This window comes from Xyrauchen texanus, chromosome 41 (assembly GCF_025860055.1).
Source record: "Xyrauchen texanus isolate HMW12.3.18 chromosome 41, RBS_HiC_50CHRs, whole genome shotgun sequence".
Taxonomy (NCBI): domain Eukaryota; kingdom Metazoa; phylum Chordata; class Actinopteri; order Cypriniformes; family Catostomidae; genus Xyrauchen; species Xyrauchen texanus.
The window spans coordinates 16449254-16475996 of record NC_068316.1 but is presented as its reverse complement, the minus strand read 5'-3'; the positions used below and the strand labels follow the sequence as shown (position 1 = coordinate 16475996).

Sequence of the window (26743 nt, the reverse complement as noted above, 5' to 3'; positions counted from 1 at the left end):
CCCTGTGTCTTTAGACAATTTTGACAGTGGTGATAGATTGCACTTTTTGTTCCTTGCCCTTTGATATCTCCACTGTTTTTCCACTGTATGACTGGCTGTATCTTTTAAAGTCCCAGGAAAGCAAAAGGGAAGCTTCTCTGCTCTACTGCTTGGAACTATGATGATGTGGACACGTAGCTCTGATGCACATGGCGTAATTGCCGATGTTATCACATGATAAAGGACCACACAGTGCTGACCGTGGTGATGCCCATGATTCATGCACAGATTGGTCAGCAGTGCTCCATGGAGTTATTATATACTTAAGAATTATTCGAATGTTTTATTTTATCCTTCCAATTTAGCTTAGTTTTTGTCATTTTCACTCTATGGCTGTTAGTTACTTTTTAGTTCTAGTTTTTTAGTACATTTAGTTTTATTTTAGTTTTAGTTAACATTTATAATACATAAGTATATATTTTATCATCCACAACATTAAATCCACCTGCCTAATGTTGTGTAGATACCCATCCTGCTGCCAAAACAGCGCCAACCCGCATCTCAGAATAGCATTCTGAGATTATATTCTTCTCACCACATTTGTACAGAGTGGTTATCTGAGTTACTGTAGACTTTGTCAGTTCAAACCAGTCTGGCCATTCTCCGTTGACCTCTCTTATCAACAAGGCTTTTGTGTCCACAGAACTTCCCCTCACTGGAAGTTTTTTGTTTTGGCACCTTTCTGAGTAAATTCTAGAGACTGTTGTGTGTGAATATCCCAGGCAATTGTCAATTACAAAAATAATCAAATCAGCCCGTCTGGTACCAACAATAATCAATGAGATTATCTAATCAGCCAATCATATGGCAGCGGTGCAGTGCATAAAATCATGCAGATACTTGTCAGGAGTTTAATTAATGTTCACATCAACCATCAGAATGGTGGGGGGGTTATGTCAGTGATTTGCACCATGGCATGATTGTTGGTGCCAGATAGATAGATAGATAGATAGATAGATAGATAGATAGATAGATAGATAGATATTGCAGCCTTATGCTAAAATGCTTTTCATTTTGTTTACATCAGTCTACACACCATACCCCATAATGACAAAGCTAAAAAACAGATTTTTGATAACTTTTCAAATTTCTTAAAAAAGAAAAAAACTGAAATATCACATCGATTTATATATTCAGACTCTTTGCTATGACACTTGATATTTAGCTTAGGTGCATCCCATTTCTCTGAATCATTTTTGAGATGTATCTACACTTTGATTAGAGATTAGACCTGTTGCAAATTAAATTGATTGGACATGTTTTAGAAAGGCATACACCTGTCTATATAAGGTCTCACAGCTGAGAATGCATATCAGAGATAAAACCAAACCATGAGGTCAAAGGAACTGCCAGCAGAGCTCAGAGACAGGATTGTGTAATGCACAGAGCTGGGGAAGGCTACAAAAAAAATTCAGCTGCATTGAAGGTTCCCAAGAGCAAAGTGGCCTCCATTATTCTTAAATGGAAGAAGTTTGGAACAACCAGGATTCTTCCTAGAGCTGGCCGCCCTGCTAAACTGAGCAATCAGGGGAGAAGGGCCTTGGTAAGAGAGGTAACCAAAAACCTAATGGACACTCTGGTTGAGCTAGAGATCATATGTGGAGATGGAAGAAACTTGCAGAAGGACAAACATCACTGTAACACTCCATCGATCTGGCCTTTGTAACAGAGTGGCCAGACTGAAGCCTCTCCTCAGGGCAAGACACATAAAGGACTCTCAGACTGTGAGAAACAAGATTCTTTGGTCTGATGAAATGAAGATTGAACTGTTTGGCCTTGATTCCTAGCGTCATGTCCGGAGGAAACCAGGCACCGCTTATCACCTGTGCAATACCATCCCAACTGTGTTTTTCAGCACCAGGGACTGAGGGACTGGACAGGGTTGAAGGAAAGCTGAACGCAGCAAAATACAGAGCTATCCTGTGGAGAGCGGGGCAGGCTGAGCGGTGACTGTGTGGAGTGGGGCCGGGCTGGACAACTGCAGCAGATTATCTCGCCCAGCTGTGGGTGATTGCAGCCTTATGCCTCCTACACACTACACAACTTTCAAAGGTGTCGGATCGTGGTACCGTTCATTTTACACAACTGTCTGTGTTGTCATGGAAGTCCTAGCGCTTTTAAATTACACAACGAATCGGGGACAGGGGTGAACACATTACAAAATATTTCACTATTGACAAATCCCGACGACTCTGCCTGGACTTTATCCACCCGGTTGTGGTACAGTTCAGAGAAAACATCAAATGTTCCAGTGTTCCACAAATGTTTCCTCCATTTCTTCGGTCTAATGAGACTTTATTGATAAGGCAGCCATGCTAGTTGATGGTCTATTACAGGTACATCAGGACTCCTCCCACTGAAACTTCCCATGCCCCGTTTCTTGCTCTCTCATTGGCTGTAGGTCAACGCTGCAGTTACATTCAGTCAAAACATATTTCACATTGCACGATTTGGAATTGCATACAGGTCCAGATATTTAACATTGTAGATATCTCGCTGACATCGGCGACACGTCAGCGCTTCACTAAAATCGTGTCTTTGATAGTTCATACACTGCGATCTTCGCTCACGGGAGCGAGCTCTGATTTGCCTATGATTTCAGGCTATTGCCGGTGATCTCCACAAATCTTTCGGCGAGTGAAAATCTGGCTTAAAATGATGTAGTGTAAATGTGTGTTTATGTGGAGCTGAAAAGCAGTGGTACTGAATGTCTTTGTTACACTGAAAAGTCCTGACAATAAAGTGTCTTATGTTGGTCGTTTGACCGGATCCCACCTCCTTCATTGAGTCGACTTCCTTACATATCCTTAATGGAAACCTGGTCCAGAGCACTCAGGACCTCAGACTGGGCATAATGTTCATCTTCCAACAGGACAATGACCCGAAGCACTCACCCAAGACAAACCAAGTGTGGCTTAGGGACAACTCTGTGAATGTCCTTGAGTGGCCGAGCCAGAGCCTGGACATGAAATTGGCTGTCCACCGATGATCCCCATCAAACCTGACAGAGCTTGAGAAGAATGTCAGACAATCCCCAAATTCATGTGTGTAAAGCTTGTCGCATCATACCCAAAAAGACTTCGCTACTATAAGATGCTATAACTAAGTACTGAGTTAAGGGTCTGAATACTTATGTCAATGTGATATTTCAGTTTTTTTCTTTTTAAGAAATTTACGAAGTTATCAAAAATCTGTTTTTTGCTTTGTCATAATGGGGTAAGGAGTGTAGTGTGAAAAAAATAAAAGATGTAAAGCATTTTAGCATAAGGCTGCAACATAAAATGTGAAAGAAATTAAGTGGTCTGAATTCTTTCTGAAGGCACTGTATACACTGCATGCACAATTATTAGGCAAATTGTATTCCTCAGGATTCATTTTTATTGTTGACCAAACACAATGCTCTCAGTCAATCCAAAATATTATTGAACCATATATCTGAATGTTTAATAAAGGAAAGAGAATTTTGTCTTTCTCAGGGGATTATATAAGTGCACGCAATTATTAGGCAACTAAATAAATAAAATAATTTATCCCAACTAAATTTTTTATTCTCAATTTTTAGAGTAAGCACAACAAATAAAAAACACAAAATGACAATTAAATACAATTTTTGGCCTTTCAAAAATATTCAGTGACCAATATATCCACCCTTATTTTCAATAACTGCCATGAGGCTTCCATCCATGGAGTCAGTTTCTTGATCTTGTCACGATCAACTTTCGCTGAAGCAGCAACCACAGCCTCCCAAATGATGTTCAAAGGGGTGTATTGCTGGCACCTGACTCGAAGCGGTGCCATGTGTCCATTAGTGATCCAGCCATGGGCCCATCCATCTGGTCCATCAAGAGTCACTCTCATTTCATCTGTCCATAAAACAATTTTTTTGCCCAATCTTGATGCTTCAACTTGTGAATCTTATTCAGTGGTGGTCGTGTTTCAGCCTTCTTGACCTTGGCCATGTCTCTGAGCACTTGACATCTTGTACTTCTGGACACTCCAGGTAGGTTGTAGTTCTGGAATATGGTGGCTCTGGAGGATAATGTGTTCCTGGTAGCTTCACGTTTAATTATTCTCAAGTCTTTTGCAGTTAATTTGCGCCTTTCCTCCTCTGTGCGTTTTTTTGCACCCCAGTTGACTATTCGCAACATAACGTTTGATTGTCCGGTGGTTACGCATCAATAGTTTAGCTATTTCAAGAGTTTTGCATCCATCTGAAAGGCATTTTAAAAATTTTTTATTTTCAGTGCCAGTTAAATCTCTTTTTTGTATTTAAAGGTAATGAAGCTGCCTAATAATTATGCACACCTTGATATAATGTGTTAGTCACTTTCACCACTCCCTCCCTCATTACAAAAAATATATATCACCTGAAAATGATTTAATCCAATAAGCATTCAAATTTATATGGTTTGGAGTTGGAAAAATTGCATGGAAATAATGATAAGATCAGAATACTCACTTGCCTAATAATTGTGCATGCAGTATATATATATATATATTTATATATATATATATATATATATATATATATATATATATATATATATATATTTTTTATAGATATATATTTTACACCATGCTGCCGCGGCACTCACGATCACAGCTGACGTCCCCAGCAGTGTTTATGCGGCACTAAAGTGTCCAAACATCCCCCACCCCCCGCTGATTAAGCCTGCTTCAGACGCACCTGCCGAGATGTCAAACCAACCTGAGACTAGCAGAGCTATTTGCGGAAATTGCTAATGTTTGGGAAATGTGCAAGATGTACGTTTTCGTACGTCAATGCGCAGGTGGCTATTATTCATTTTGACATGATAGGATTCTGCTCAGAGAAAAATGCTGTCCATTTAACAGGCCTGTGATTTAGCATGGGATGGGATTTAGGGGTGCCTCTAACTCAGAGAATGACTCAGGAAATTCTATGAGTATCTATGTTTTATGTCTTAATTTACGATTACAAACAAGTCCATCTAACAAATCTGACAGGGCTAGTGCTCTTGGGCTATGGAGAGGGATGCAGCTTATAAGTCACAGGATCATCTGGCAGGCAGGGCTCTACCTGTGCTGTGTTCTTTTGAGTTGTTATAAATACTGTCTGTGGAGATTGGCAGAACAGGCTTCTGGGTGTTTCGGTCGAATAAGCGACAAAAATCCAATAAAACATTATGATTTATTTATAATAGGAAATTATATAGTCATATTAAGTATTATAAAGTATTTGGACCTAAAATCTAAAACTAAAAATGTATGAATTTCATTTTCTTAGATACAGTTTATCAAAGCAAGTGGCAAATTATGCTATCTTTTCTGAGCCATTTTTGCAATTGCCATTTTAACCACCTGGTCTCAAGGGGATATTTAGTTGATGTATGAAGTCGTCATCTCATCATAGCTCATCATAGACATGTTTCACTAATATTTTTGTATTAATTTTTGAATATTATATCTATTTTTGAATATTAGAATATAACACTAAACAAACTTCTTTTTGTAAAATGTTGTGCTTTTGCTGCTGATTGGTTTGATATGTTGTCCTTTAATGCACATATATTCATACACAAGTGTCCAAATACTTTTTTGGCAACTGTAAATTATATAAAAATAGAACTACCAACCAAAGCATATTTACAGTATTTCAAAGCAGTAATTTTCTCATGGGACAGAGAGAAATAGAAATCACCTCACTTCAAATGATTTTTTTTTTTTTTTTTTGCCATTAAAATCTGCAAATGTGACAATATCTATTTTTCAAATATGATAAGAACTGTGCTGAAACGACTTTTTCTTTATTGTGTTGTATAAAAACATGAGTTTTTACTTATTTTGAGAATTATTGTAGTCACCCTCTCTGTAACATTTTTTCTTTCCAGAACTTAAATTGCACATTAGTTCCTTAGCTCTGTGAATGACGACACTGGACACAGAATATGTTCATGCTTATTTAAAGCATAATAGTTCTGACAGGCCTGCAAGTAATATTTATAATTATGGCTCTTTTTAGGGAGCAAGAGTGCAGAACTCAGCCAAGAACCTAGGAGTGAGAGACCGCACCCCGTCAACAGTGCCAAGGTAACCATAGTGGGCTACACACTTCTTTCCTCAATGACAACACACACATCATTTCACAGAGTTCCCTTAGCATTCACACCGTGGTTTTCAACCCACCACAAAACATGTATAAAATAATTTTAGACTCAAAGTCCACTGGCAAGAGATTTAGACATTTCAGAAAACTTTTTAGGCCAGAAATATAATAGTGCTTACATTTTAGACCCCTAATTTTCTGTAAATTTAGCTGTAGACCCCTTATTCCAAATATAAAATGTTTGCAATTAAGTTAGCCTGAACCACTTAATGTGCATACTCCTTTCAAACATGGTTTTGTAAATATTTTCAGCTTTAGGTGTGCTATCTATATTTTTGTAAACTTAAAGACATTTTGGATTATTGTTTAAAAAATTGTCCATTTGACTTGCACAATATAGGGACCTGGGTAGCTCAGTGAATTTTGAGGCTGACTACCACACCTGGAGTCATGAGTTTGAATCCAGGGCATGCTGAGTGACTCCAGCCAGGTCTCCTAAGCAACCAAATTGGCCCAGTTGCTAGGGAGGGTAGAGTCACATGGGGTAACCACCTCGTGGTCACTATAATGTGTGGTTCTCGATCTCAGTGAGGCGCGTTGTAAATTGTGCGTGGATGGTGTGGAAAATAGCAAGAAGCCTCCACAAGTGCTGTGTCTCCGTGGTACCGCACGCAACAATCCATGTTATAAGATGCACGGTTTGATGGTCTCAGACATGGAGGCAACTGAGATTCATCCTCCGCCACCCAGATTGAGTCACTACGCCACCACGAGGATTAAGAGCGCATTGGAAATTAGGCATTTCAAATTGGTTGAGAAAATCACCAAAAATAAAAAAAGGCTGCATGATAATATTGCTCTTATCAAATATCGAAAATATACATGATATGCATATCGCAGAGTCTTTAATACTTTAAAAAAGGTAACATTTATGGTGACGCAGATTTTTGAAATTCAACTGGGTGTGCGCTTGTCACTTGGTTTGTGTGTATGCAGTGTGCGTAGGGGCCTAAAAGCATTAAATATTCCACATTTCAACATTAACAGATTAGGCTATTACATAAGATGACACATTAAGTTGTATTATATCTTATAACTAGGGATGTCATAAAATATCAATATATCTATTGTAGATTGGCAAGTTATTTTATCTATACATTTTTGAGGCATTAACATTAAAATTAGCTGAAATTTAAATAAGAAGCCTAATCTGTGTGCTTTCAATTCACTGCCAGTTGCATTCCATTCAATGTAGTCTGACGTAATAGCTTTGGGAGACCACAAGGGGGCGACATAACATTTAATGAAGCATATCACAAACACATTAAGTGCTGATGCAAGTCTAAAGTAAATAATCTTTGTCCTTTGATAATGATTTGGGTCGAATTTAATGGAAAACTATGTGAGTTGAGCTCCGTGGCTCTGTAGACTTTTTAACAGCCTTGTATTTAATCGTAGAAAACATTCCCTGTCTTAGGTCAGCTAGGATCACTACTTTATTTTAAGAATGTGAAATGTCAGAATAATAGTAAAGAATTATTTATTTCAGCTTTTATTTCTTTCATCACATTCCCAGTGGGTCAGAAGTTGACATACACTTTGTTAGTATTTGGTATCATTGCCTTTAAATTGTGTAACTTGGGTCAAACCTTTTGGTTAGCCTTCCACAAGCTTCTCACAATAATTTGCTGGAATTTTGGCCCATTCCTTCAGACAGAACTGCTATAACTGAGTCAGGTTTGTAGGCCTCCTTGCTCCCACATGCTTTTCCAGTTCTGCCCAAATGTTTTCTATTGGATTAAGGTCAGGGCTTTGTGATGGCCACTCCAATACCTTGACTTTGTTGTCCTTAAGCCATTTTGCCACAACTTTGGAGGTATGCTTGGGGTCATTGACCATTTTGAAAACCCATTTGTGACCAAAATTTAAATTCCTGGCTGATGTCTTAAGATGTTGCCGCAATATATCCACATAATTTGGCTTCCTTATGATGCCATCTATTTTGTGAAGTGCATCAGTCCCTCCTGTAGAAAAGTACCCCCACAACATGATGCTGCCACCCCCATGCTTCACGGTTGAGATGGTGTTCTAAAAAAAATAAGTAAAATAGATCTTTGTCCCCATGTGCACTTGCAAACTGTAGTCTGGCTTTTTTATGGCGGTTTTGGAGCAGTGGCTTCGTCCTTGCTGAGCAGCCTTTCAGGTTATGTGACTATAGGACATGTTTTACTGTGGATATAGATACTTGCCAATCTGTTTCCTCCAGTATCTTCACAAGGTCCTTTACTGTTGTTTTGAGATTGATTTGCACACCAAACTACGTTCATCTCTAGGAGACATGATAAATCTCCTTCCTGAGTGGTATGATGGCTGTGTGGTCCCATGGTGTTTATACTTGCGTACTGTTGTTTGTACAGATGAATGTGGTACCTTCAGCCATTTTGACATTGCTCCCAAGGATGAGCTAGACTTGTGGAGGTCAACAAGCCTGGCTGTTGTCTTGGCTGATTTATTTTGATTTCTCCATGATTTCAAGCAAAGTCACTGAGCTTGAAGGTAGGCCTTAAAATACATCTACAGGTCCACCTCCAATTCAGTGTATGTAAACTTCTGACTACAACTGTATTATGTGCCATCTATATGCAGTTTGGACAACAAAAGACAACTATTGTGATCTCTGGGATAGAGGTCCTTTTTTTTCCCCCAAAACACTTCAGTAAATTTGGGTGGCATCACTCATCACATTATACAACAAATTATCACATTTTTCCTCCATATCATGCTGCCCTAACTTACATTAATAGAATTTAACCGACAGTGATGACGTCATCATAATATTTGCATACTGAATTGTCATTCATTTTCTTCCTTGCATATATTTAACCATTTACAACTGCCTTTACAATGCACAGCGATTTCTTCTGCTTCCGAAATCATGTACTGTCAGAGTATGTACTTAATTGAATGAAGGATGCACTTCTTGGACGGGTAAAATAATACATTTTTTAGCTGTGCATGTGAGTAGGATGAATAGATTCCTGGACATACTTCATCCGTGGACGTGGGTATTGACCTGTGACCCGAAAATATGATGTTAAAACAACATTCACAAAAAGAATCTTCTCTGGTTTTTGTTAAACAAGCACCATTTAAGTACAAGGAATAACTTTCTCATGATGTATATAACATCACTTACAGCTAAAAAGAGCTGTCCAACTCATGTTTACTGCCATTCTTTTAAATACAGCATTTTAAACATGAGGTCTCCTCAGCTGGGATTGTAAAGTGTCCAGTTAAGCTGCACTTTAGAATCTCGCCAGAAATAGTAGGTCATCCAGGAATTTCTCATTTACTATTTTATGAATACAGAGGATTCGGAAACGCTACTCCATTAGCATAAAGCTTTTGGCATACTATATAGTAAGGAAGTAAGGATATTCGGACGCAGTGTTGATTTTTGTGCAGCTGACAGAAAACAAGATGCGTGCTGAGTCTCATGACAAAGGCAAATCGACGCTGACCTAAAACTTATTCAACTTAAAAAAAAGTTTTATTCAGCAAATGCAAATCTAGCATTGTAAATGTATTTCCATAACTGAAACAGCCTTTTAGATGCAATAGCATAGTGATAAGTGACCTACTGTTTTACTTTAGACAGAAATTTGCAAACAGCTGCTATTGTTCAGCACATATTCTTCAAATTAATTGATGCTGTACAGCCCTCTAAAACACCAAACACAGCATTTTTGCAATATGCACCATATTTTGTAGTCATCTATGCACATACAGTAAAATAGAATTGAAAACCCAGTATATGATATAAAAAAAAAAAAAAAAACATTAATTCTGTATGTAGTCTTTCACAGGTTTAGCTCCTAGTGAATGTTCTCTAGTAAAACATGTATCACATTACTGTGTGAGTGTGTGTGCGAGAGAGTGTGTGTGCATGATACGAGAGCCCAACTCTATATCCTGCAATAAAAAAGGTTCTGAAAGAGACTGAGCCATACTTTAAAAGGGACCCACTCATGCTCTCTCATTATGTACAAAACTACCCTAAACTCAGCAGTCAACATAAAAACTGTTACAGTCATTTTAGTAGGAGATCCATATCTGTAGTGAAACATAGTGTGGCTCACAGGACATTAAACTAATCTTTTCATAGCATGAAATCAAAAAAATGTGTGTTAAACCTCTAAGAAATTCAGTACAGCTGAGCAAGAAAATATATTTAGCTAGTTCATTATAAAAATTTACATTGGCATGTTTTATAATTTATAAAACTAAATAGTAGTAAGATAAATGACACATATAATATTCTGTCCTTACCAGATGCATTGTAACAATGTAATCCAGCAACTATAATAGAAACCAAGCAATCATCAAAATGTCCTGTCGATCATCGAGGCTTATTTAGACAAAACAATATTACATTTACATGGAAGAGATCAAGTTATCACATTAGGACATGGTTTGAACAGTACATCATTTTGTTATGACTCTTTTAGAAATGCTTTTGTAATTAACAGCAGTGATGCAGCTTTGTCTAGTTTGCCTTATTGGGTATGCAATCAGCTGTTTTTGTGTCATGATTTATATCTTAAGCAAGACTGCATAGTGAGCAAACATTTCTCTGAGGTGATGTCTGATTATTAATGTATCCACTGTGAAAGACTACTGCATTATTGAAACGCTATTAAAATTATGGTTTGCAGTAGTTCAACAATATGTATAAAGCTTTAGTTGTACCATACAATATTTTAATATTATTATCAAATGGTCTGTGTTATGTACTTCTAAGGCTTATTTGTGTGTGTGTTTGTAATGTATCTGTTTATGAATGTTTATTACAGTGTATAATTAGAGTTTAATATAGTAAATTGTATGTCATTCCATTAACAGATTGTACAAACTGTGTCAGCCTCCACCTCCCGATGACGACCCCTGAACCCACGTCTTCAACAGATCTAGGCCGGCTCTAGTCCAGCCATATGATAACAGACACACTGTCCATTTAAGGACAATGTTTGGACATCCACTCTCACTCCTGCTCAGAGGTATCTGTCACCTCTCAACTCAAAGGGTTCCCAACATAATTTCTAATGACTTGTTTCATTGCTTTTTAAAGCCACCATTATTATTTTTCCTGCCTTGCTCCAGTCATTTTAGACTTAAGATCAAACACACAGGATGTCTGATCTCCCAGCTTCAGTCATGTCCTTCATGTCAAAGGAAAGTGTCAATCAAAATATCAGTTTCTTTCTGTAACCTTTTTCATTGTGTAAAGAAGTTTGCACAGTGCTTTAGTCTCTATATGTAAAGGCATACCATTTGTTTTGTATTCAGTCATAAAAACAGTAATTTGTGTAGAATTCCCAGGGCTCTTTCTGACTGTATGGAAAATTGTGTTTCTTGTCTTAAAGATATATATATATTATTTCATCCATTCTCATGTAAATCTTTGACATTTAGACATGTGTATAGCTTTGGCTTTCACATTCTTAAGTTTCTCCGATTTTAAAGTTTATTAACACCATAGTGCATTAAGCTACATGCTGCAGTCTCATTGAATTTCGAGTATTATACATTACTGGAAAGTTCATGCACACAACATTGTGGTCATCAGTGTTATTGTTTTATATATGTTGTCATACTTACATAGGTATATATATATATATATATATATATATATATATATATATATATATATATATATATATATATATATATATATATATATGATTTTGTCTCCACATTTAAAATATTCAGTACTTTATTATCTTAGTATTGGTTAACATAACAAATTAATCATCTTTACTATGTAATATCAAGAAATGGCTCTAAACAGTAGAGATTATTAACTCTATAAGTTTCATTTTGAGGAAGGAAAAATAAGGTCCGGTATTCAATATTTTTTTTATTGCTTGATGTTGTTTCATTCTGTTTCATGTAATATGCTCTTTATAAAAGCAGCCACCAGGAAAGAAAAATCCATGTGAAGTTATTACTGTAAAAAAAGAAAGAAAAAGGTTTTACTGAAAAACAGATATTTTTTTTCATAAAACGAACCCATTATGAGATTTTCCAAATATAGCACACGTTTTATTCCTCCTTTAACTTGAAAACCAGGATGATTTCATAATTACAAAAAATGTAATGTCAAATTGTAATTAATTTCAAATAAACAGTTTGCAACATATTGTTGTCTAGAGTATTGAACACATCTCAATCATGTGACTGTTAACACTGAAGGTTTATGCAAAGGACTTCAACAATGTTCTATATATATATATATACCAGTGCTGCAACAGATCAATGCAATGTATTTAGTTTACATTTGACAGTATAAACATAAAAGTAGTGCACATAAACCCCCAGCTTCTTTATATACTGTATCAGACTGGTTTATAGTTGTTAGAAATCTCACTAATGGCCTCTGCATGTAGGCATAGTGTCTTAGATAAACATTGTTTACCTGTCCTAATTTCCTAGCTCACTATTGCTTACAGTTATTAGGTAACAAATGCTTTCCAAACATTCTGTTTTAATTTATGTGTTACCAATGGACATCATAGGTGCAACCTTTAAATTGCAACCTTTTTAAAAATCATTGCATATCATTTATCAGGTTTTTGTCAGAAGGAATGACAAATCCACACAACTTTTGTGAAATTACTGTACATAATTTGCTGTTTTATACCCAGATGAGAATACACATCTGCTGTCAGTGCATAGGAAGAGACTGGTGCAGTTACTCCTCCTACAGTATATTGTAGGAGTAATGCTGAAGTTGTTTGTTTAAAGCTAATTCCTAGCTTTAGAAGTGTAGTAGTAATACAAGCGATCACAAAGAGCTGTTTTATGTAGACACTGGATGACACGGATTCACTTCACATTACTTAACTGGCTCATATTACACACAAAATTTATCTTTTATCACCAGATGCTGGCTAAAATATGTAATGTCAAAAAACCCCAGACAAATAGTAGCTCTTAATACAAATGCACTGCTCTTACACTTTAGTTTAGTTTAGAACACACAAGCGGAGTGCTACACACACAGTGAACTTCAAAGTGCTTATGGTGTCAGAACATCAGTGCTCGTGGAACTAACATGGACCGGAACTAACAGTTGTGTGTGTGTGTGTGTGTGTGTGTGTGTGTGTGTGTGTGTGTGTATATATATCCCTGGAAAAATTTAAGAGGCCACTGCAATGGGTTTTACAGGTATGTTTTTGAGTAAAATGAACATTTTTGTTTTATTCTATAAAGTACTGACAACATTTCTCCCAAATTCCAGATTAAAAACAATATTGTCATTTATAGCATTTATTTTCACAAAATGTCAACTGGTCAAACATAAACAAAAACAAAAAAAAAATCTGTATTTTCAGATCTTGAATAATGCAAAGGAAAAAAGTTAATAGGCAACACAATACTAATATTTTAACTTGGGAAGAGTTCAGAAATCAATATTTGGTGGAATAACCCTGATTTTCAAATCACAGCTTTCATACGTCTCGGCATGCTCTCTACCAGTCTTTCACATTGTTGTTGGGTGATTTTATGCCACTCCTGGCACAAATATTCAAGCAACTCAACTTTGTTTGATGGCTTGTGGCCATCCATCTTCCTCTTGATCACATTCTAGAGGTTTTCAATGGGATTCAGGTCAGGATATTGGGCTGGCCATGACAGGGTCTTGATCCGGTGGTCCTCCATCCACATCTTGATTGACCTGTCTGTGGCATGGAGCATTGTCCTGCTGGAAAAAACAACCTTCAGAGTTGGGGAACATTGTCAGATTAGAAAGAAGCAAGTTTTCTTCCAGGATAACCTTTTACGTGGCTTGATTCATGCATCCTTCACAAAGACGAATCTGCCCGATTCCAGTCTTGATGAAGCAACCCCAGATCATCACCAATCTTCCACCTGGTCATCTAAAGTTTTTGTCTAATGAGTGTTTGTGATTTTGTTTTTGTCATTACATTTAGTTAATGGTTGTGTGGTGATGTTCAGAGCTCATATTTTTCTGATGTTTGTTAACTGTCACCAATACTGAAGTTTGTGTGCCAAATGTTGAGGTTATAACTGCATTCCTAACTAGAAAATATCACATGCTGCGGTTACTTGGCAAGATCATTGTAAAGTATATGGTTAAAAATACAACACTAAAAACAAGGTTTATTAATTATATTTATGTTATTTGTCAAAACAGGTCAAATCCACATTACTTAAAGGTGCACTCAGTAATGTTTTAAATTTGCCATCTTGGACCTATACTGACACCTAGTGGTGTGGATACAACATCATACAAAAGCCATTGTTTTCAGTTGCCAACGCCATTATAGAAATTCACTATTCATAATTAACTTAATTCATGAGTAAAGGGTCCAATAAGATGGCAGTTACTGAGATTAAGTAGTATTGGGCTGGCCATGTGATCATAATATGGCAGCCCCCATGAGGAGACCCTTTCCATGTAGAAATAAACAGCTTTTATAAGGTTACTGATATGACTGGGTCTTCATCTCACGTGAGTGCTCTTGATTTTATACATATGGTTTAAATTAGAAATAATTTATATAGGAGTACAACTTTGTAAATGAGGAAAACATTTCCAAGTGCACCTTTAAATCAAACAGTTTTGTCTGTAGTTTATTGTCTCAAGACTTTCTATGTTGAAAACAAATTATATTTTTATATCAATGTAACTTGAGTCAAAACAGAAAGCGCAACTAAGTTGAGTCAACGCACATTTTTTACCTCAGAAAAATAACCTTTTTAGGGTATCGAGATTCCATAAAACCTTTAAAGAAAATAAATGTACTGAAGACCATAGGTTTTAATGCATTGCCTTCTTTAAAGGTGTAACAGTGTTAGCATTCTAATAGAATATACTAACTGTAGTTCTAATTATCTTCGAAAACATAAGTATATTATAAAAATATTTTGTATTGTCCATTATATACAGTAGAGGGTTCATTGAGTTATCAAAGGTGGTGATGCAAATTACTCCTCTCAGTTTAATCACACTTAATTTGGTAAACAATTAGGGCGGGTCTCTCAGACCCGAGTATAAAAATTGAACAGCCAATGAAAGATTAATCCAGGCTATGATCTTTTTTTATTGGCCCTGGGAGAAAGCCGTCGCCAGCTGCTCTGCAGAGACCAAGTGAGGGATAGTCCCATCAGATAGTAACCAAACCGAGGGGAGGAGGACGCAAATCCTGCCACTTTCAGCATGTGCTTGAACACAAGCCGAATTCTCAGCTCTGGATGATCGCCCAGCTAGAGATTTGTCGCAAGCCCACACTCGATAATCGACCTTCGGCTTGAAGATGCGCGCCAATAGTTAGCGATATCTTCGCCCGTTGCTGTTTAATGTAAGTCATTCTTCATGGCGTCTCTACAGCAGTCAAGAATTCAGTCATACCTGGAGAAGAATAAAATCGGACCATTGTTTGAGGTACGCGACTCCCTTTTTACAACTTTGAAACAATAGAGAAAGAAGGTTTGAAATGAAGATATTTATGAGGTACCTCACTCGGTATTTTGCTGCAATGTAACTGAATGCTTACAAGAGATGAACGCAGATTAAAGCGTGAATTTCCCAGATTAATTATGGTTGAATTGTTTTATTCAACCTATTTTAAGACATGCAATTCACTCCATTTGAAGTGGGAAGTGAACGAATGCTTTTAAACAAGATATTTGCCCTCAGGGACAGTGCAAAACATTATTTACTTACGTTAATTGAATCAGCTAAATTGTACAAAACTATATGCTAGGTTGTTGCGCTGGACATGTGATATTGAAGCTAAATATAAGATAAGGTCAAAACACCCAGGTTTCATGATATCGTAGCCTACTATATTGCCTAAATATATGAGCTGAGGTAATGTGAGGTAAGATGTTTCTGCTGACTGGACGCTTTCTATTAGTAACCTAAACTCCATATAGACCAGCCATTGTTTCTCAACTGTTATTCACAATGGGGGAAAAAGTGCTTTATGTGGTAAAATCTGAATGACTTGGTTTGATTAAATTCAAATCTCTGATTCAACCTGAATACATTAGGTCACACCAATAAAACTAATTTTAAGGGTTAGATCAGGCAGAAATAGCTTCATAAGGTAACAATTTCAGGTTACCACTTTTAACAGTGCAGGTTATATATTGAAAAAATATGTGTTATGAAAAAACAACATTTGTCATCTCCAGTCTATTCCATCTAAGCCCTCTTTTATGACCTTACATCTGTAGTATAATCAGTATAGCTGTCCATCAAACCATGTATAAATGCTGCACTGGAAAAATGTATAGGCAATACTGTATTTTTGCACTGTCAGCTACTTTGGACAATTTCAATCGTGATGGAGCCAATAATGAATGCAACAGATTTATTTTTAACCGTCTTTACATAAGTATGGCACTAAACATACTTTTATGCACATTATTATACTGTATATATTAAACCAATATGCCTCAATATGTCTGAAACGAGAAACTGGATGCACAAGTCACCTTAAGACTTTAAGACTTTTCTGCTTATTTACCATAATGAACCAAAACAGCGTTGTCTTGGACCACTGCTATTATCTCCATGAGGCATCTGTACAAAAAGAAGCACAGTCTATATGAATCTAACTGCTGATGTATCAACTCCCTTGTAGCAGGGACTGTGTGCATGGGCTGAATATTAAACAGCAATAAAGCTAAAAGCAGCACGCATGTGACCTAGTACCATGGACAGCGGCGCAGCGCGGAGATCTGTCGCATGAACGCGCTTCCCCCGAGGGTGAGCAAGCGCTGGGAGTGGGTTGCGCTCGAGGAGCTAAAAAGACTGTCTACATTCCGCTTTTTCGGTCTTTTGTTGAACTGTGTTAGTTTAGGAGCATATCAAAGCAGAACATTGCTTAGGGTAGGAAACATTCTCTTGAAACGGCCTCAAATTCGCCTCACAGTTTAGTGGTACACTAAAAAGTGGTAACGTGCAATTGCGGGTTCAATAGTTAAGCTCAATCAACAGCATTCGTGGCATAATATTGATTACGACACAAAATAATTATGGCTTGCACCTCCTTTACTTAAAATTCTGGGTTACAATGAGGCACAAAAGTGATTGGGACCAAACATTAAAATAAACACTATTTCAAAAGTATCGCCACAAGACAAAAACAATGCGTGTAAACATGATTTTAGTGTGATAAAATCACTTACTAACCTTTTCTGTTGAAAGTAGCCAATTTTACAACTTTGTTACCATGACGATGTAATGTCAACAAACGATAAAACCGCACAAATGAAAATGTAAACAACTTTAGAGCACAAATAATACATGAGTTTAATATAAAAATACATATTTAATGCAAGAGCTTTTATAAAATTATAAGCTTCCCATTTCTGCCTTTTAAACCCTCCAAAAATTGGCCCCATTCACTTCCATTGTAAGTGCTTCACTTTTGCTATTTTATTATTTATTTATTTTTTTAAAGGAGGTAGGAGTTTATTTTCTTTTCTTTTTAGTAATCAATATTATTCCACAAATGCTGTTGACTGAGCTTAACTTGTTTGAATGTGGAATAGTTCTTTGAGGATGAATTGTTACAGTGTAATATTATTTAATACAAATACACAGTAACATTAAAGGGATTGTTCACACAAAAATGAACATTTGGTTATAATTTACTCATCCTCATTTTGTTTCAAACCTGTATTACTTACTTTCTTCCATGAAACACAAACTTTATTTATTAAAAGTGAATGGAGACTGTGGTTTACATCCTGCTTAAAATCCACTCTTGTGTTCCATGGAAGAAAGAAAATCATACGTGTTTGTAACAACGTGAGTACAAGTAAATAATAATTTGAGTTATGTTTAATATAATGTGACACAAAATTTTAATTAATTTATTCTGCACTTCCATAGTCATGTACAAGAATACATTTATAACAGATATTAATGTATTAACCCATGACACCATTTATCTCTATAAAGGTATACAGACACCTATGTCATTTCTAATGTCATTGCAAACAGCTGATATAGAGCGTCGGCTTGTTTGCACATCATAACTATTATCAGTGGTTGTTTCCAGGTGTGTTTGCTTGCTGTGTTTCCGCTGTATGATGTAACTATGCTCACTGTGAAAGCTTTGGTACAACACTGATAAACGACCTTTGTAAGGTCCCAAGGGCTGGGGAGTAAGTCGAGGGATATAGGCAAGCTGCTGCATCTTTAAAGTTTCAGATCTCAACAAGGTATGGCAAAAACGGATCTATACTGTTTTATAGGTCGATATGGTTTTAGGTGAAACACATTTGTATGCCTCAGTACTCATAGTGGGGTACTTATATACATATTCAGTACAGCTTTCACACTATAAACTTTACTGCTAGTTTCCTTATTGTGTTTTCATACTGGCTTATCACACTAACACACTCAGCGTCAGTAAATGGTTCACTTTCTAAACAGCAGCAAGGACAAAAAAGCAAATTTGACAAGGTTTTTAAGAACTTAAAGGGATAGTTCAACCAAAAATGATGTCCTCATTTACTCAACCTTATCTTGTTCCAAACCGGTATTACTTTCTCCATGGAACACAAAAGGAGACTTTTATATGGAAAAGTGCAGCTTGGACATTTAGCAAAATATGTCCTTTTGTGTTCCTTGGAAGAAAGCCATACAGGTTTGGAATGACAGGAGGGTAAGTAAATGATGACAACAATTTCATTTTTCACTTGAATGGGCAGACAACCCTTCTGGCTGCCCTGAATTAATGAGGAGGTTCTCCCTGCAAAAAACATGGAATAAATGTAGCATAAAGCAGATAACACTTCCTGTATACTTATGCTCTGATATTAATTTAATTAAATCTACACTTACCAAATTGAGGGCTATACTTTTTATCTTCCAGAAGACTGTGGGGGCTGAGATTTAGGTAGCTGTGCAGATTAGTTTTTAGCTTGAGTGAACTCATTTGCATTCATTAGGGGTATTTTTTGTTTTTTAGATTTTCCTAGAAAAAAATCTGAAACCTCTTGCTTTAAATAAAGATAAGATCTGCACTGAAGACTTTCTCTCTCTTTGTGGTTTTATTTTTTTTTACATATTCATTACCTTCTATGCTATGTTTGATAATAAAGCAAAGTAACAATTCTGTTACATAGGCAATATACGTGTATTTTAAGGTAATATAAACCTTTTTAAACTAGATTTAAAGGAGTCATATATCATGCATTTTTTGATTACTTTTCCCCTGAGTTCCCCTGAGACCTGCATTTTGTTCCATTCCATTGCTCCACATACACTCAATGAGAACCTTATTAGGAACACCTGTACACCTACTTATTATTTGATAATCTAATCAGCCAATCGTGTGGTAGCAGTAAATGCATAAAATCAAGCAGATAGGGGTCAGGAGCTTCAGTTAATGTTCACATCATCCATCCGAATGGAGAAAAATGTGATCATAGTGATTTCAATCATGATTGTTGGTGCCAGATGGGCTGGTTTGAGTATTTCTGTAACTGCTGACCTCCTGGGATTTTCACACACAACAGTCACTAGAATTTACCTAGAATGGTGCCAAAAACATAAAACAGCCAGTGAGCGGCAGTTATGTGGATGAAAATGCCCTGTTGATGAGAGAGGTCAACAGAGAATGGTCAGACTGGTTCAAGCTGACAGTAAGTCTACGGTAACTCAGATATCCGCTCTGTACAATTGCAGTGAGTAGAACCGCATCTCAGAATGCACAATACGTCGAACCTTGAGGCGGATAGGCTTCAACAACAGAATACAACTTTAAGCACTTTATTAGGACCATAGTGTTTCTAACAAAGTGCTCAGTGAGTGTAGTTTCATGATATGACCCCTTTAAATATGGACCATCATTGAGAATCCATAATTGGCATTAAGCTGTGTAACCACTCTTTATCTATTACCATCCCCATAAAAAGAGAAGCAGAGAGCAGAATTCATAGACTCCTAGGCAATTGCGGCGATAATCTGCTCCACTCAGCTGTGACAAGAACAATTTTAGGGTAGAAACAGGAAAAGAGCCCGTCTCTTAGTCTTATGGTTGGTGGAAGTGTAATAAAGAGAGTAAAATGTTTGAAAGCAGCAGATAAAAAAAGATAGATATTTGAACATTAACATTCACCCGCACAACATACTGTAGTTCAGGCAGATGGAGGTCTGATTAGCATACAGTACACACTAATGAATTCAGGCTATAAAACCACAGGCATCAACAGAGAAGTATTTTCTGTATTTCGAACATATGCAGTTAACATATTACTCTTTTTGCCATACCACTGTATGTGTTAATGTGTTCTGGATTCTTATTGTTATGGCTGGAGGTTTGATTTACAGTCCCAGTGGCTGTCACAGACAGTACTTTCACTTAACCGAGTCACATAAAAACTTGGGCAGGGACCATCTATTTTTATTGGCACTGCACTGTGATATTTTTAGAAGATTCCTTTCCCCCAAAGTTGAGAAAACATATTTCATATAGCATTTAATACGTTCTACTGACTTTTATTGTCTGAGATTATGTCATGGATCCCTTTTGATAGGGTCTGACCAATGTGCGTTGTGGGATTTGATATAAATGCTTGCCTTTTTTGTTAACTTATAGCCTATGGTGGCCCTAAAAACACTTAAGCTGCATTTTTGTATATATTTTACAGAAAACAAGCACAAGCATACTTATACTGTAAAGCAAACCATTTCATAAAATGAAGTTTAAGTTTCAAATGATAAAATAATATATATATTGTTCAAAATTAAACTGTGTAATCAAGGTTAAAATCATGATCGACAAGGAGACTGCTGTCAAGATGTACATTGAAAAAGGAGTTATATTTTGGTCTGTTCTCGCCCAAAACCAACTGGACCGCTTCAGAAGACATTGATTAAACCACTGGGTAGGGTTGCACGAGCTGTGCGTAAGGTTGCATATAAGTTGAGACTTAAAGTTCACACTAAGGGCTTAGTAACTACTAGTTATTTTGTAACTAAGTCAGTGCTTAATTTGGTTTCACCACCTGTTCTTAAGCCAAGACCTAACTAGTAGGTCGTATACTCTCCATAAATTAATGCGTAGTTGCGTAATATAACGTTTATGTGTATTGATCCAATAAACAGCCTTCAAATTTGTGTGCATAACTATTAAAAAGCCGTGAATTTTAATTTGATCTTGTTACTGTTGATGTTCAAATCTTGTTTGCTCACATAACTGTTAGCTGTAATAAATTATATCCCCATTAAAATATGATACATAATAAAGTAGATTTGATAAATAGTATATTGCCCTGTATAAATATCAATATATAGGAACTGTATCTAAAATAAATAAGGGTGATAAATAAATACTAATACAACAGGCTGGAAAAATAGGCATTTATTCATTTTAATATCCTATATATTTTTTGAATGTGTTGAAACTTGGCACCAGCTGAGGCACCCTGAAAACGGCACCGTAAGAATGGTTCCATGCTGAAGAGCCGCTTAAAAGTATGTTTTTTTTCGCTTTCGTGAACGTAAATGAATGTAAACGTCAACATCGTACTGTATGTCGAAATGATTGATACCTGTCATGTAAAACATGCTCATTGATGTCATGAAATATCAGTGCTTTTTTATTCCAACTGTTACTCCTGGTCGGAATCTTCCATAAATATTTAGTTTACTTGTAGGGTTACATTCTACCTAAGTTTAATGGTGCAACGCTCGCATATTTAGTAGTGCATAAATTGTGAATTACTGCCCATATATGCCACAACTAGGTTTTAACTTATGTATAGCTGGTGCAACTGTCCCCTTGTGTCTTATGGATATCTTTTGTGCTGACTTTATCTCCATTTTGGAGTTGTGGTCACCATTCACTTTCATTATATGGACCTACAGAACTTAGATATTTTAATAATATTTGTTTGTGTTCAGCAGAAGAAAAAGAAAGTCAAACACATCTGGGATGGCATGAGGGTGAGTAAATGAGGAGTGAATTTACATTTATTTGGGTGAACTATCCTTTTAACTCTTCTACCAGCCCAAGAACTAGTAGAGGATTATAGCAGAAGGCAGCAGATGAAGTAATGGTAAAAATAAGCAGAGCTTACTGAAAAATGTAGTTGCATCTTTCTCATTGCTCAGCCTGACTTTCATCTGACCAGTACAAATTCAACAATGAAAAATGATGATCACAACATCGTCCTTTGAAGTTGAAGGCCTTGAAATTGAGACAGCTCTTTATCTCTAACTTATCTCTTTGGAGACAATACAGCACACAACAGTAGATTAAACAGAAATAACAATGTAAAAGCAACACTGTAAAATTTAATAATTGATTTTACTTTAAAGAAGAAAGGAAACCAATTACCAAATGCCTAGTTGTCAATAGGAAATATATATGTTTGAGACTTCCAAACATTCTTTTTTTAAATAGAATAGAATAACAAGGAGCCCTGCAACAGATGGCATGACACCCACAATGCCCCCCACTGAACATCGAGTCAGTCTGGGATTATGTGACGAGACAGAAGCAAATAAAACAGCCTAAACAGATAACAGAACTGTGGTGAATTCTCCAAGAAGCTTGGTACATCCTATCTGCCAACAACCAAGAAACTGTGTCCAGATGTACCGAGGAGAATTGGTGCTGTTTTTAAGTTAAAGGTGACCAAATAGTCATTTTATTATTTTTATTTTAGACTTTGTATGACATTAATTGATAAATAAAAACTATTTATGGCATTAGGTTTGAAGAAATCCTTACTATGCAACATGCACAGTACTGTAAATGCTTATAGCTCATGTTACAATAGAGTTTTCACCCATGGCAATAGAATAATAACTAAAGCTTGTATTTGACACTTTTTGACCATGGCTGCATTTTGTTTTTACCAGCCAACATTTCCAGACTGGTTCATTCTAGAGATCCACTGGATTTGTTGAGCTAGAACTGTCATTTTGGAGCTTCTCAGTGTGCCACAAGTGGCAAATTGAATGCTACATCATTTGGCTGGAGAATTATTGCATATCCCACTTGTAATTGAAGCTGACAACCAGCCCAGACAACTGAAACCTCAAACACTGCACAGTCTGGGTTGGTGTAAAGGAGGGAAACTCTATCATAAGTTTCAGCCAAAGTGTTCACAGAGGGTACTAATAACTAGAGATGGCCGGATACAAAACTGGTTTAGGTATTGAGTCCAATACCGTGCTCATGTACTGGTACTCGTAAAAATGCTCAGATACCAAAAAACGATACCATCTGATGTCCGAATGTCATTACGTAACATTCAGCACACAAATTAAAATCATGTTATGTCCTAGTGAGATAACTTTACTGCAAAAGCTGTGATTAAATGATACATTATGATACTTGTATCATTATATAGTTTTCATGAGCGGCATGCTGCAAATGTGAGCACTTGTGAATGTGTGGAGACAATGAGTGTGTTTACATGCACATTCTTACACTGATTATGCTTAATAAGCCGGCAACACTCGTGGTCATGTAAACGCAGTAAAACGTGTTCCTTTATCAGCTTAAAGGCCATAAACAGCTCATGAATAACCCGATCGACACGGGTCGATTTTTGCCCATTACGCAGATTTTGCATGCCATGTAAATACCTTACCCAGTGTCCTTACCGGCTCATTCAATGGGAGCACGTGTTGAGTGCATGCCTCTTCACTGCATATTTCTTGACTGAGTAATCAGTGTAATCATCAGAGCAATCAGTGTATACTGTATGAATGCATGTAAATGGGCTCAGTGTTGTGTGACACCAGATGCACGTACCCCTTAATCCTCCATGGCACATACAGGAAATAATGTCATGAGCATCGAGTGCTCTGTTTGAAGCAGATGACAGCGAACAGAGCAAAATAGACTTTGTAGCGGAAGGCACAAACAGAGTACATACATATTTAATCAAACAGCAGCCTTTGTGGTTAATAACTTAACATAGTATTAGGTGTGCGTGCAGGGTCTAAAATGAACTTTTTACCACGCCTGCTAATGGGGAGCAAATTGAGAACATTTAAATACATTAAATTAATGTATTTATTTATACATAAATACATTGTAAATACATTATATCGGCCAAGAAACATTAAAATAAAAATATTAATTTAAAAAAAGTTTAACTCAATGAGTTCAAAGTTCTTAGAAGACATTGAAAAAAAAAATTCGTTGAATGGTTTTGTTGCTTAAATCAGCAGGGGTCAGATAATGATTCTTAAAATTCTATTAAAACTATGTATTATGTTGCAGTTCCTAATAAAGTTACCAGCTTTTCCACTTGTGAGCATTACTTACATATATTTTTTTTTTGACTAAATATAAAAATATTCAAATACTGCAATATTTCAGTCAAAATATCATTATGTGAGAAAAAAATTAGACCACATCTAGAAACAGCTGAATTCCTTTGGTTTGTGTATGGTGTTACGTTGCAAAAATGGCTGCTCATTATCCTAAACCTGTCAATATATCCTAAATAAATTGACATGAAGGGCCCTATTTTAAGAGCATTATGGCTAAGCGCAGTGCTATGCTTTAAGTCATATATGCAAAATCAGTGGGCATGGCAACAAAGTTTTGGTATTTTCGTGCTTAGCCTGAAATTGTGCAAGCAAAGCGCTAATGGGCTGGATCAAGTGTCATTTAATTCTAAGGTTTTTCTTCGGTTATTCCACCATCTTTGTTCTATTATATGGTCCATTCTCTGTCAAGCACCAGCGATATAAACAAAGACAGCACATTCATAAGTCGGTAGTGTACTTACATTCTTTTGTGCTTTAACAGCATCCTTGTTGAATGTCAGGCATATTTCTATGACAGGGTACGCACTCCTTTTATACGCATGGGAAATGTGGTTTTCATCAGGATTTGGATGTAGGCCCCATTAAATTATGGAGAATGTATGTATTATTAATAATATTCAGCTACTGACACACTCATGGCTAGTATTAAAAGTGATTGTATCGGTCTTCCAGGTTAGGATTGAGGGCTTTTTGCACACACTTGGTTTCTACCAGTCAATTTTGATTTTGAAAAATTAATACATGTATTGTAACACAAAAAATTTAAACCCCAATTATTTTTCCAAATTCAAATGACAATTTAAACTAAACAAAATTAGATCAAATAAATCATACAAAATCCCACCAGAAGTTACATAAAATTCACTTTAAGACAACAGGTTGAAAAATACCAATATAAATGAGATAAAAACAATTGTAAATATAGCCTAAATATAATAATAATTGAAACTATGAACCCTATACCCTATGAACTATGACCTCTAGACAGTTTAACACAAATCTCACAAAATGTTGTTTAATAAAATGGCTACAACAGTGAATGTAAAGGACATTATTTGATGTTATGTACTTGGAGTTTGGAAATTAAATTTATTACCACCTACTGGTGAAATCTCTAAACTGCAAATGCTGAAACTGAGTTTAGATAAGACATGCTTCACAAATGTCTAAGCGCAATGACCTGTTTCTCAGGAAAATAGCTAATTAATTTACATACAATACACCCACAGATTGTGCAAATTACGCTTAGAAAATTGGATAAGACAGCGCACAGTCATTGCGCATAGCGCTGCACATAACACAGTCACAAAAATAGAGCTCTTAATAGTCATTTAATTTGATATTTGTTTATTAGCTTGTAAAGATTATGAAAGTGATTGTGAAGTAGAAAAGATGACTTGCAATGCCTGGTTAACTGGTCTGAAATCACTTTATCCCCTGATGTGAGGTCATTCAGATATATCAGAACACTGGATGGTCTGATTGACTAATCAGAGAGCAGTGCAAGTAATGTTCTTAAATAATTAACCTTAAAACGATTTAAATGAGAGAGAATTAGAAGGCAGTGTATCCCTTGTTGAGACTAGGTTAATTACTGCAGTGTGTCTGCATGTACACACACCCAAATCTGTATGATAACCAGAGACGAGAGACAGAGAGAAAGAGAGAGACACACGCACACACACTTAGCTGGATAGTGGAGAAGAGATGGAGATTTCGCTCTTTCCTTTATGAATTCACCTCTTGATCTAATACCCTATGTTCTAGGCAAGCTCATCTGAAATGAAAAACACAGCATAAAGTCGATCCCGTGTTCAAATCATGACCATCAGTGGGAATTCTGCTCTAGTATCTTTTTTCTTTACTTACCTGCTGTGAAGAAAAATTTAGAAGTTAGAATAATAAGCTCTGTTCCAAAACCAAGTGAGTTGCCTCACTGCCTATTACCAACATAAGCAAGTTTATTTTATTGCCATTGTGTATTATCATACACAATGGCAATTCAAAGTGCTTGCATAAAAATTATAAAGAAAATACAAGATAAATTAAAACCATAAAAGTTATTAAAACTAATATAAATACAAAAATAAAATGCACTACAGTGCTCAGTGAATAAATGCATCTAAACAGATGCGTTTTCTGTCTGGATTTGAATAAGGCTACTGTTGAAACATACCAGACCTCTTTCGGAAGCTGGTTCCAGCCACGGGTGGCATAATGGCTAAACACAGTCTCACCTTGTTTTGAATGAACCCTCTGTATTTCTTACTGTT

At 36.3% G+C, this 26743-nt stretch overlaps 2 protein-coding genes across 3 annotated transcripts in view; both read left to right on the top strand.

Moving 5' to 3' along the window:
• The window catches only part of LOC127634272 (phosphatidylinositol 3,4,5-trisphosphate-dependent Rac exchanger 2 protein-like), a 212030-nt gene extending 200248 nt beyond the window's left edge, over positions 1-11782 (top strand). The window contains exons 39-40 of one of the 2 annotated variants that reach the window (XM_052113747.1): positions 6041-6108; positions 11027-11782. In XM_052113747.1, the coding sequence (XP_051969707.1) occupies positions 6041-6108; positions 11027-11072 (114 nt within the window). In that variant the 3' untranslated portion in view covers positions 11073-11782. The remainder of the gene's footprint in view (positions 1-6040; positions 6109-11026) is intronic. The other variant, XM_052113748.1, reaches the window with a different exon arrangement.
• Positions 11783-15344: 3562 nt separating this feature from the next.
• Positions 15345-26743, top strand: part of LOC127634064 (uncharacterized protein C8orf34 homolog) — a 129229-nt gene continuing 117830 nt past the window's right edge. The window contains exon 1 of the mRNA XM_052113474.1: positions 15345-15593. Coding sequence (XP_051969434.1) covers positions 15525-15593 — 69 coding nt within the window. The 5' untranslated portion in view covers positions 15345-15524. The remainder of the gene's footprint in view (positions 15594-26743) is intronic.